Raw genomic sequence first — 12,926 nt, forward strand, 5'->3', positions numbered from 1 at the left:
AGTGTTTGTTATGGCGTCCCTGGCCAAGCAGGATTTTTCAGGGTGGTTGGAAAGAGAGCTTTCATAATGAGTTAGAATGATTTGATCATTGTGTAAGAGAGACAAGTCTTAGTAAGATAAAATGTCTAAGTATATACTTTGCATATGAAATGTGTATACTGGATATGTCTTGTATGTACACATATCTAAGTAATTAAGAATTGAGATGGACAACACAAAAAAGCTAAGGTGGCATGCTGGAGCATAAGGAATTTGGATAGTCTGGTGAATTAAAGGTCAGTGTTAGAAGAGGGCCCTAAAGACAAAAAATGTAAAACTTCAAGCAATTTTGATGACTTCTGAGCAAGTTCCATTGGCATGAAATACTATAAAGCAGCATAACTAAGATTTCTGTAGAAAGGATGTTAGTTAAATAGAACAATTAATATTGTTTTTTCATTGGCAACATACTTATCAAATACGTTTGAATTGCAGAAATGAAATTATTTGTATTATTTTTAGTGAGAAACATTCGTCTATTTATATCCAATACAAAATCCTTACAAAAATCTGCATGTTCAAATGTACATGAAATGTAGTTCAGCAAATGTTAAGCTTATATATCATTTATATATATATATTTGTAAACATATATCTGTTTCATAACTGATGTCCAGGGGACAATATATTGTTCTATTGTTTTCAAAGGCTTAAATAGAATAATAACCATCACAGAGAAGTACATTCATGGAAATTATTTTGCGTATAGTAATCAGTATCACACCAAACACATGGAAGATAAGAAATATAGGCATATCCATTTTCCCGTATTTGAATTATACTACCACCAAGTTTGAGTTAACTGGCTAAACAAATATTCAGCAGATATTTGTGTCAAAGTTTGATAAATTTTATTCGTTAATCAGAAACACATGGTTTGAAAATGGTGTCTGTTTGAATAACAGAATAAAATAGCAGTTAAGCAGCCATCTCCATTAATGCAAGAATACTATGTTGCATTTTTATTTGGATGTATTTCATGATTATAAATACCACGACTAGTTTTAATTGGCTAATCATGTTTTAAACTGAAGCAGTTTAAATATGAGGTCAGATTCTCATACTGTACGTCACTTGTATTATTTTCATACCACCCTATATTGCAGCAGCCAATGCTGATAAAGGAACAAGTAAAGGTTAATTCCATGATGAAAAGCATTTCATCTATGGAGCCTTCTGAAAACATTGTTTCTTCTCTTTTCGGCACGGTATAAACCTTTACTTGTTCCTTTGTAGCCTACGCATGCTGACGCAGCTACGAACTTAAACTTCTTTAGTGCTGGTAAAGTTGGTTGGTTTACTAAAGTCAATTGGTTTACTAGGGCTGAAGAAAGTTTTGAAAAGAGAAAATACAGCTTAAAATGCCATCGTGGTTGACGCAGCTGTAGTATTATTGTGAATTAGCAAAAACCTGGGAATTTCCCTTCTAGAATTGAAGTCACACAGTGACATTGAGCAGTAGAATCTTAGGGAAACAATGGTGCAGTGACAGATCTTGAATTACACAGGAGAATAATTGTACAATAGTTTAAATAAATTTCCCATAGAATTATACCTATGTATAATATATCAGGGTAAACTTTTTGCATTTTAATGTTAATGCCAAGATTTGATTAGTTTTCATGTCACAATTTTATTTTGAATATTTTTTTTAAGTAAGCATCATGAGATGATGTTTGAAAAATGTAGAGGTAATTAATGAGAGAGCCATTTTTTTAATAGAGGCAGGCTGAAATATAACAACAAAATACCTGTAAGGTAGCCATTTGGGTTATGCAGCATGATGCCTATTTTATCCCATTTTGTTTTGTCACTTGAATGATATCATTGTGATTAGTTTTTGAAAAAGTCCAGTTTGCAGTATATATATAGGTTCTATTTCAACATAAATTTCATGGCAGTGAAAGAAAAGAGAAATTATCACAATGACTTGAGCACACATTAGTCTGGGAGATGATTTCTGCCATGTTTCAATTCATAGTGCAGCAGTTCCCAATACAATTTTCAGGCCACCATCTTATTTGATACAAATATTTTCTGTCACATATCATTTGTCTCCAGCACTATACCAGCCACATTTGGATTTTATTGGTTATGTGGAGTTTTGAAATTTAAAAATCCTTTACAATTGGTAGAGCTTTTCATGCTAAGAAACCCTAATAAATATATAATGTTAGTAAATTGTAAACCTGGACAGAGAAAACCCAACTTACCATCTTCTTCATTTTTGAGACTTTTGTAAAATATATTTAGCAGTATTTAGAACATATCTATTTCAACAGATAGTCACTTATGTTGTGTAATTTATTTGGAAGTTAGGAAGTTAAAAAAAAGTTAAACTTCTGGCTTTCGTGATGTGTGTGTGTAAGTTGAACCAGAGCCTAAAGAAAGTATGACATATCCAGTGTGTCACAAAGTTACATCTGCTTATAAATCATTTGTTTAAATTGAAAAAAAACTGTAATCTAATGTCTTGATCTGTGATTTGGCATGCCCTGCCCCTAAGCCTGAGATTATAGCATGGAAATTAAAATGACTCCATCAGAAAACAGGCTCATTTATCATGGTCCCATGTCATCCCCCTTGTCATTAACGATGAAACTGAAATGCTTCATCGGTTCTAATTGTAGCTCTTTATTGTAATCATGTGTAAAACTTACAATACTTACAATAGAGAATTCTTAAGGAAATCAGATGTCACATTTTATTATACTTTACACTATTGATAATTTCAAGATGTAGCATATTTATTTGTAATGTACTGTATAAATACTGTTAATATTTTTGTACCCTTGAATTTTAACTTTAAATTCCTCCACTGACCAAAAGTGATACTATTCCTTGTTTTTAAGAAAACAGTTTGTTGAGGATAAGGTGCTAAATACAATCAGATTAAACCTCTTTAGCCAAAAGAACTTGAGAAACTATGTTTCTGGCAATAAAAACACATTGGGCCTATCTCATTGCACAATAATAGTTTCCTAGGGACCTATAATGTTAATTTTGTGCTTTTACATTTTGTTTAAGTAACAGCCAAGCCTTTAACAGGGTTTTAGATCTGACAGGCCAATCTTTCAGCTCAAGCACTTTTTCTGAGCCACAAAACTGAGAAAAGGATTTGTGTGTGAAGAGTAGGGTTTTTCTCCCTTACATCTCATCATTTGGCAGCATCTCTACTAACGGATTCAAACAGCAGTGCATTGTTTCTTAACATTATAGATCACAGACTCCCTTGTCACTCATACAGACACAAAACTTGGAACTGAGTGCAAGGAAATTGAGTCGAAATTCTCAGTAGTTCACAACTGTCCATGAACTTAATCTTAACTTAAATGTTTCTTATTCAAAACTGAAAACATTTGTTTCTATTCGTGTTCTACTATGTTGTGTGATTCTTTGGAAGGGTGAACTCATTCGGTTAAGTGTGCTCTGTTTTTTCAGTCACTTAAAAGAGTTCTCCATAGGCATTCTTTCAAGTTATACCTAGATGAGATACTGCAAACTGCAAGGGAACATTCTTGACTTGAGCTGTGTCAGCATGCGTTGGTGGCAAAGAAACAAGTAAAGGTTAATTTATCTCTGCAAAGCAGAAAAGGGAAACAGAATTGTGGCTATTTAGACTTCTTTAGGTATGGAAGTTGTTCCCCTGTAGTTTCAACAACTGAAACACTGTGTTTCTTTTTTTTACTTTTCAGAATGGAATTAATCTTTACTTATTCTTGACTGCTGTGTCAAAATCAGTACATTAAGCCAAATATTAAATTATATTCTGGGATAAGAACCGGTACCGGTACCGGTACAAAGCACGGGTTAAAAATGCCAAAACTAATTGTATCCAATTGACATTTGATAGTATGCAATTGACATTTTCTATTGCTGTACTGACAGGTTACAGATGCATTGGAACATTTCTAATATGTAGATATGAAATAAAGATTATGACATTGATTTTTTTCTATCTGTACATCCTAACCCACTAATATTATATCTAGATCAGTGTAATCTTTTTAATATAGGAACAAGTAATAGGTTTATTCCATGCTGAAAAAAAAGAAAAAGAACACAACGTTTCGGCCGTGAGGCCTTCTTCTACACCTGAAGAAGGCCTCACGGCCAAAACGTTGTGTTCTCTTTCTTCTTTTTCAGCATGGAATAAACCTATTACTTGTTCCTTTGCAGCCTACGCATGCTGACGCAGCTACCCACCTGAACTATCTTTTTAATATCATTTGAGCTTTACACTTTATTCATTTAGACAGTCTTCAAGTTGCTTATACAGTATGCTTATGACCGGACCACATGTTTTGCTTATCTTTCTGTCTAAGAATGAAATATAAAAATAATAGCTTACACTTATATAGCGCTTTTCTAGACACTCCACTCAAAGCGCTTTACAGGTAATGAGAACTCCCCTCCACCACCACCAATGTGCAGCCCCTACCTGGATGATGCGACAGTAGCCATAGTGCGCCAGAACGCTCTCCACACATCAGCTATTAGTGGGGAGGAGAACAAAGTGATTCATAGATGGAGATTATTAGGAGGCCATGATTAGTAAAGGCCAGGACAACAGGGTTACACCCCTTCTCTTTTCGAGAAACGCCCTGGGATTTTTAATGACCACAGAGAGTCAGGACCTCGGTTTTACGTTTCATCCGAAGGACGGCGCCTGTTTACAGTATAGTGTCCCCGTCACTATACTGGGGCATTAGGACCCACATGGACCGCAGGGTCAGCGCCCCCTGCCGGACCCACTAACACCTCTTCCAGCAGCAACCTTAGTTTTTCCCAGGAGGCCTCCCATCCAGGTACTGACCAGGCTCACACCTGCTTAGCTTCAGTGGGTTGCCAGATATGAGTTGCAGGGTGACATGGCTGCTGGTAAATATGTACATAATTGTTTCAAAATGTTAATATTTACTTTTAACTGTTGTCTTCAGTTTATTTATGTGAATTTCTTTCTTTTATATTGAGTATCATTATGCATGTATGATGACCTTCAGAAGGTTATAGGAAAATGGCGAACCAATTCATTCTGTTCTTGATTTAAATGTTCTGTGGAATATATAAAAGTCTGCTTTGATCCTGATGGTGATAAAGCTCTGTTTACAAGCCATAACTGGTTTCTTTTTTAGTGTAAGCTATATAGTGTCTTTTTATATAAATATGTTGTTTACACTAGAAAACCTATAAAAAGCAGTTTTTAGTAATATTTTATAAGGGCAATCATCAGGCTGTTTTTCAGATTAAACACTATGAGATTTAAATACTCCAGGGATATTCACTAAAACCGTATATATCCTGTGAAAATGTACACTCTTGCATTAAGTGTTTGGTATGCCAGGTCAATGTAACAAAAACACAATTAACTTGGGGAAAATGTAGTTTTATTTTTAGAATGAATGTGTAAAATATTGTGTTATTTGTCAGCACCATACAGTATTCTCTGGACAAAGACAAGACACTGCAGTCTGCTGTAACAGAGAAAAAAAGCTAGTTATTAAAAGAAATCGAAAAACAAATAAACCTTAACCACTCCAATAAGTAAAAATTAAACTGCAGCTTCTGATATCAATGTCTTTGTCTTCCCTCTCCATTGAAATTTGCTACTTTTAAACATTAAAAGCTAAGTTTAATCTCACAACTGCGCTCTTGAACATTATTAGGACTGATTGGGTAAGAACAGACAGTGCCTCACTGTGTATGGGTAGCTGTGATTGCTAATAAAGGTAGTTATTAATAAAACCTTCTGTCTGTTTTACCAATAGTGATAAATGCTGCTATTGTCCTGTCTTTCTTCCTATGCATGCCTTAAAATACTGGCAAGGTAGCTGCAATACTGTGCTGGAAAGTCACACTACCCTTGTTTCCATGTTTGCATCCATTGAAAATGATTATAAATGAAAAATCATAAGGGTAAATGGTCTTGTGAGTGTTAGTGTCTGACATAATATTGATTAAATTAATGGTAATTTAATGTATGTGTGTGTTGTTGCATCAGCCAAGTATTGCTCTGAAATCTGAGAAAATTTTTTTTGATAATAACATGAATACTAAAAAATAAAGTTGCTGTCAAGAAAACAGATTGATTTATCAACTCGTTTAACTTGATTTTGTTGGCCTGTGCATTTCAAGTAATAAATTATGTTAATTTTATTTTTTTAAAGATGTTATCCTGTTTCTTGCCATCAAACAGGACAACGGCTTTAACTCAACAGACTAAACATTATAAAATCTTTAGATTTTGCATTTCCTCTTCTTGCAAAATTGGTCTATCTTTCCTTGCTACTGAAACATTACACTGATGTATGGTATTATACTGGGGAATGAGCCTCATATCACTGATTATATAAGATTTTAAGTTTACCATCGCTTTCAGTAATGTCATTTGCCACTGCCGTCCGTCCATTATTGAAGGAGGTAAAAATGTTGCCATGGTATTAACAGGGTGATTTGGACATATCATCTGTTTTTATAAATAGCCTTTACATCATTGTACTTTATTTCAGTGCTTACATAATTTTTCAATTTGCAGTATTTTCAGATGGCAGTATTTTCACAGTTTGTCATTGTAGCTCTGTAATTTTGCCCATAATAGTCATTGCATTTATTATGCATCCTTGATAGCAAAACCTTTTTTTAAAAAACACATACTGCACTCAGTATGTAAGGTAGGAGAACTATAAAACTGAGATGGATGTGTATATGGGAGTTAGACAGTTTTTCTTTTGGGCACAACAACCAGTTTTGCTCACTTTTATAAAAAAAATATTTGTTTTCTGACAGCAGTTCGAAAATATTGTTCTTAGTTTTTTGAGTCTTTAAGTAATTGTAATGACTATTTACAGGTACCTGTTTTTAAGGATGTATGTGTGAGTGCTTATTGCACCAAATTACAAATTCTGTTAAAAACAGAGCATAACACCCAGTTAAAGCCCATCTCATGTTTGGAATCATCCACTCTAACAACTACAGTATACCACGGTACTTGTTGTTAACTACAGTTGATCAGCGTATTCATGAAAAGACACCACATTTTGTCTATGTCTACATATTCTTAGGAAAAAAACATAGATATTTAAGTTGTGTTGTGTTTCAAAAGATCAGATGAGTCGTGACTGCACCAGCTGTTAGAACTCCATAAAAATAAAATGGTGAAGAAATGATGTGGTAAAAAAATTCTTTGTATTCCAGTCTATGGGTACTGCCTTGTACAGAATGATAGCAGTCCTGGCAGTGGCTGTGTGTGTTCCATTGATTTATGCAAAAAGCCTGGAGTTTTCCTTGTAGCACCTCTGAGTCCCTGCTGCTAGAATGACAGCAGGCAAGTGAAAGTTGCAGACCTCCCATTGGGGGGCCTTCATTTCTCCTCTGGTACATTACACTGCCATGGAGGTATTACTAACAGGAAAGCAAGCCTTCCCTGCAGTCCCCTCTCTACAGCCACCCACCACCGGCTTTAAATGACAACGGCAACATCTGTACTTTAAACCCCCATCAGTGGGATTTGTGGTTAATTCACGCTGAGCCATCATCAAAGGGAGGGAAAGCTGTTAGTGTTGGACAGCCTGTGTGTAAGCTGTATCTCCATGTGAAATCTATGGCTAAAGCCCAAAGCTACTAGCAGTGCCTGAGCAAGTGTGGATCTGAAATAATAAATGTAAAACAAATCTGTTGTGTTCCTTGCATTGTCCCTCTCAGGTCACAGTTCAGAATGAAAGAACAGGTCTTGGTTACTGCATTGCCAGGTCATTTGTCATTGGTTTGTATGGTCCAAGCAACAAGGGCTTTTTGATTTTGCCTAAATATGAAAAGCAGCTTTAATTGTAAAATTATTATAAAATTAAATCACTTGTTAAGTGAAGTATAGATTAATGGACCACTTTGAGATTTGTTATATCTTCTTCACAAATAGTTTATTCATCTGCTTCAGAAATATATATATATAATTCAACAAGTAATAGGTTTATTCCATGCTGAAAAAAAGAAGAAAGAGAACACAACGTTTCGGCCGTGGAGCCTTCATCAGGTGTGTCACACCTGATGAAGGCTCCACGGCCGAAACGTTGTGTTCTCTTTCTTCTTTTTTTCAGCATGGAATAAACTTATTACTTGTTCCTGTGCAGCCTACGCATGCTGACGCAGCTACCCACCTGAACTATATATAATTCATTTTTGCAAGCCCATTGTACATGATAATTCTGAACTTCTAGCACTTGCTTAGAGCCATTATCTGTTTGGAAATATTAAATTGTTCACAGTCAGGTACTAAGCTGTTAGAGTATCAGCATCCTGAAAAGCCCTTGTATTTTACCAATTCTTGGTATGCATTGCTTATTTGATATAGTTGAAATTAACAGCAGCTGCAGCATATTAAAGAAATTATTCATGTTAGACAAACAGCATTTTATTTGCACTTAATAGCAAAATAAATCAAAGGTACTGGAACATTTGGATTTAAAATACATTTCTTCATTTATTGTATGTTTGTGCTTGTGTCTATACACTCCCAATATATGACAGTGGCACTATGTTTTGTCCTGTTGCCTCACAGCTCTGAGCTCTTGGGTTTCATTCCATACAAAAGGAGTACCTTTTGTGTGGAGTTTGCATGTTTTAACCCCCCATTTTAGCACAGATTTTCTCGGGGTTTTCTGGCCCTGCTGGCCAGGATAATTGGTGTCTGTAAATTGTGCTTGTGTGTGTCTGTGCACGCTCCAAGTGGCCTTGTGGCATTTGCCTTCAGGGTAGGTTCCGGATTGTTGTAACCTGTATCAGGGATAAGCAGCTTTCTGATAATGAATGGATGTTCAGTGCCTTGTAGAAGTATTCAGACCTTTGAACAATTTTCACACTTTGTTGCTTTAAAGCTTCCCGTCATGACACATTGAAGTAACAGAAAGTATGTCGTAGACGCAACCTACTCCACACATTCAAAACAAAAAAAGAGTCCAATAGATAATATGAAAGAAAAATGGGAAAGACATGATTACATAAAGTGTTCACAATCAGTGCTGTGACAAACCTAAATTAATTTAGGTGCACAGAATTACCTTAACAAGCCATAGATGGTTCTCATGATTTCAGAATAAAAGCCACCAGTCTGTGTGAGGTTCCTTGGTCAGGTGGTGAATTTCACATGACAAATATGGACTTTCAAAGCAAGCCAGGGATAAAGTCATTGAAAAACACAGATCAAGAGAAGCGTGCAAAATGTATTGCAGTCCCTCAATATCCCTGTGAGTACTGTAAGGACAACAAAATGAAATCTTAAGACCTACAGAGTTCAAAGATGAAAGAAAAATCAGTTAACAATATCCCAGTCACTCCACAAAGCTGGCCTGTATGGCACAGTGGAAATCCCTTCTCTTATCCCACATGGAGTCTGCAACAAAACACCTGAGTGATCCTGCGAAAATATGGCAAAAGGTGCTTTAATCAGATGAGACTACATTACATTTACCTTAATTAAATTCTTTTGACTTTAAACATTTAACATGGAACAAGATTACTCCAAATGTATTATAGTATTGCTTCCCAATTCTTTTATCAGGTGCTTTTATTTCATTCACCTACTGAACAGAAAGTTACATTGGCAGCATAGAGGACCAGAAGACATCTTTTCTTGCCAGTCATTGAACAGATGAACAGAGCAGTAATATTTTCTCTTGGGCTGTTTTACTTGTATATTTACATGTGTATTTGAGGGTGAGTGTGCCATCAGGCAGGCCTCAAAAGTACATTCCATTTTGGTCTGCATTCCAGTCATCTTCTTCACATGAATGTATTTCTGCTAAGGACATCTCTGTGTATTTAAAAAAACAATATCCTCTTATTTTCTCACAGCAGTTACACCCTCCAGTGCTGGCCTTAAAGTCCTTAGATCTTGGATCCACTGCCAGTTCTTCTTTCTGCAGAAGCCCACTTAGGGGCCATTTCATTTTCTGGGATTTGTGTTCCAATTTATAAGCTCTGCGTCAACCAGAGGCACCTTGCCTGGCTGCATTTTTTTTCATGGTGCTCTCTCTGTCTTTGAGAAACTTACACTATGAAAACCATGGAATGCCCAGTTTCTCAGCTGTTTGGCTGCTTTTGGGAAGATGATCATAAGACTACAGAAACATGGATTGCACTTTATCTGCTAGGAGCTTAATAAAAAATACAATATTTGATCATATTTGAAACAGCTTAACTGGCACGTTGGCTTCAGCTCTCCCGCTACCCTTCATTGATAAAGTGGTTACAGAATGAATGGATGAATGGTTAAACAGTGGTATGCTTGGAACAGTGTCCCAAGTTCTTTTGATCACTATATCTGGTTGATTTCTTTATCAGTAATTCTTATTACCTGCCTGCACAGCATTGTGAAAAACTGATGGGTCTGCTCATATTTTGTGTGCCGATATTGAGAACATCTTCTCTACTTTATGTCAAAGACGTCTGCTTTATATCACACGTCATATACTGTATGGAACCCACACCTGTAAAAACCATCACCATTATTGTTGTTACCTATTGATGTTTTGTTTTGCAGATGACTGATGTCATTGCTACAGTTCGTGAGTCGAACCTGAAATTGACCCTTGCCTTTGGAATTGGCCTCCATCATGCTGGTTTGCATGAAAGAGACAGGAAGACTGTGGAAGAACTGTTTGTTAATTGCAAAATCCAGGTACTCATCTGTCATACTGGCTCCTTGTTTCTGTTTTTCTCATTGATTGGTCATTTTTTTTAAATACTGGAAGGTTGAAGAGTCAGCAGTTTCAGTAAAACTTGCAGTTTAAGGGCTTGTTTTCAAAACTTTGTGATTGTCATTCATTCTATCCTCATCATGTTATCTTGGAGCTGTTAAACATGTAGCGGTCATGTGCTCACATCCTCTGGTAGTAGAGTCGTTTCTCCTGACTCTTCTCCATAGAGAGATACATGTATTTGATCCCACTTGTTTTAATGCTGAATAGTCTCTGTTAGTTTGTAGCTCTATTTATATTTTTAAGACCTGAAAGGATTAGTATAAGGCTTAATCTCCCCTCTCCCAGTGTGATTTTTATTTTATTTTTTTTAATTAGGTTCTGATTGCTACTAGCACACTGGCCTGGGGAGTGAACTTCCCTGCCCATCTTGTGATTGTTAAAGGAACTGAGTACTACGATGGAAAAACCAGACGTTATGTTGACTATCCTATCACAGGTAATCCCATTAGCTGTGATGTGAAGACTGATATTTTAAATTATTTTATTATTTTGCTTCGCAATGTTCAGTTACTTTCTAGATTGTTCATTTTATTTGATACTTCCTTTGTATTTCTTTTTTAAGACGTTCTTCAGATGATGGGTCGTGCAGGCAGGCCACAGTTCGATGACCAAGGCAAAGCTGTGATTCTTGTCCACGACATTAAGAAAGATTTCTACAAAAAATTCCTCTATGAACCATTCCCTGTTGAGTCAAGGTGAATTATGCTCACGGTGTACTGTAAAATTCTAAATCTGCACAGAATTATCACTTAAACTTGTTTGTCCATTAACACCTCACTGGTAGATTTCTGAAAGGATTTGCAGTTTTCTTTAAGCAAAAGCTTTATCAGGCCATTTAACTGGCATTTAGAAAGCAAAGACAAGAAAGAAAGTGAAGCCTTCAAGTAAAATAAATACAGACTATTGTATACCCAGTGATTCCTTTGTCATTACACTTTACTCTTTGTTGAATATTGAATTTCTAGTTTTCTTTATTGATTTTTTTTTGCTAATGATTTTTTACAGCTTGCTGGGTGTACTTTCGGACCACTTGAACGCTGAGATTGCTGCAGGAACAATTTCATCAAAACAGGATGCCATGGATTACATAACCTGGACGTACTTCTTCCGCCGTCTTGTAATGAACCCCAGGTATGACTTCACATAATATATCATGTTGACTTCTATATCTTTTGAAGATGATTGACATAGTTTTGAAAAATGTGCCATTCTAATGTGCAGACAGGGTAAGATATTCTCTCAGATACATTTAATATACTGTCATTTTTCCAGATGTTTCTCATCAAATGCATTGAATTTGGCAAGTAACTGTATCGAATATAGTCTGCTTTGTGGGGCACAAAACAAGTGGCACTTTAACAGTCACCACAAACACATTGAAACATATTACAGTACATTGTGAAAAATTAACAATTTAAAAATCTGACAAAATTACTTGTAAAACAAGAACAATATGAAAACTGATCTATGGAGTAATCATACTCTATAGAAAAAACTGTAATCTTTTTGAGCAGTTTTGGATTTTTTTCTAGTACAGATTAGCATTGAGACTGCTGAAGGAATGTAGGTTGAAGGAATTACTACTATCCACGATTCTCAGGTGTATCCTGGAAATTTGTTTTTGCAGGTGATTTTTTTGCACAGCCATTGACCATAGGACCTAAAATTACAGTAATGCTCAGTCCATGCTTTCTTCCTTGTTATTTTGGTGGTATTGAAAGAATGTATTAATTTTGTTTGTTTTTATGAAAGCATGTGAGCACTGCTTTAAACAAGTGCCTTTTAAGTTCTTATATTTTTTAATTTTATGTGCTGCCTCATTTTAGCTTTGTAGTTTACAAGCTATTCCCACTGTTTTGAACACCACCTAGGCTTCACTGTGCAAACTGTAAAAAAAAGGGTTTGTTTACATAAGGGGTTTCTATTCCCCCAAACCAGGACATCTCAAATTAAGCTATTAAAAAAATGGCCTTTATTGTCCCTCATTATTAATTATTAGACAATAGTTGGTGTATGGAAAATTTACTGTAATTACCCTTTAGATTTGTGTAATTAAAGTGGGTGGGTTATGTGCACTAATTTCACCAGAAAAATTATGGCAAATGACAGAAACAAAAAGTAACTGACCACATT

The 12,926-nt window shown here is 35.6% G+C and overlaps 1 protein-coding gene across 1 annotated transcript in view; it reads left to right on the forward strand.

Annotated features, from left to right (window-relative positions):
• The window catches only part of ascc3 (activating signal cointegrator 1 complex subunit 3), a 382,719-nt gene that overhangs the window by 328,564 nt on the left and 41,229 nt on the right, over positions 1-12,926 (forward strand). The window contains exons 31-34 of the mRNA XM_088905827.1: positions 10,574-10,711; positions 11,109-11,229; positions 11,356-11,488; positions 11,799-11,924. Coding sequence (XP_088761953.1) covers positions 10,574-10,711; positions 11,109-11,229; positions 11,356-11,488; positions 11,799-11,924 — 518 coding nt within the window. The remainder of the gene's footprint in view (positions 1-10,573; positions 10,712-11,108; positions 11,230-11,355; positions 11,489-11,798; positions 11,925-12,926) is intronic.

The sequence above is a fragment of the Atractosteus spatula genome, chromosome 2 (genome assembly GCF_055471065.1).
Source record: "Atractosteus spatula isolate fAtrSpa1 chromosome 2, fAtrSpa1.hap1, whole genome shotgun sequence".
Classification (NCBI taxonomy): domain Eukaryota; kingdom Metazoa; phylum Chordata; class Actinopteri; order Semionotiformes; family Lepisosteidae; genus Atractosteus; species Atractosteus spatula.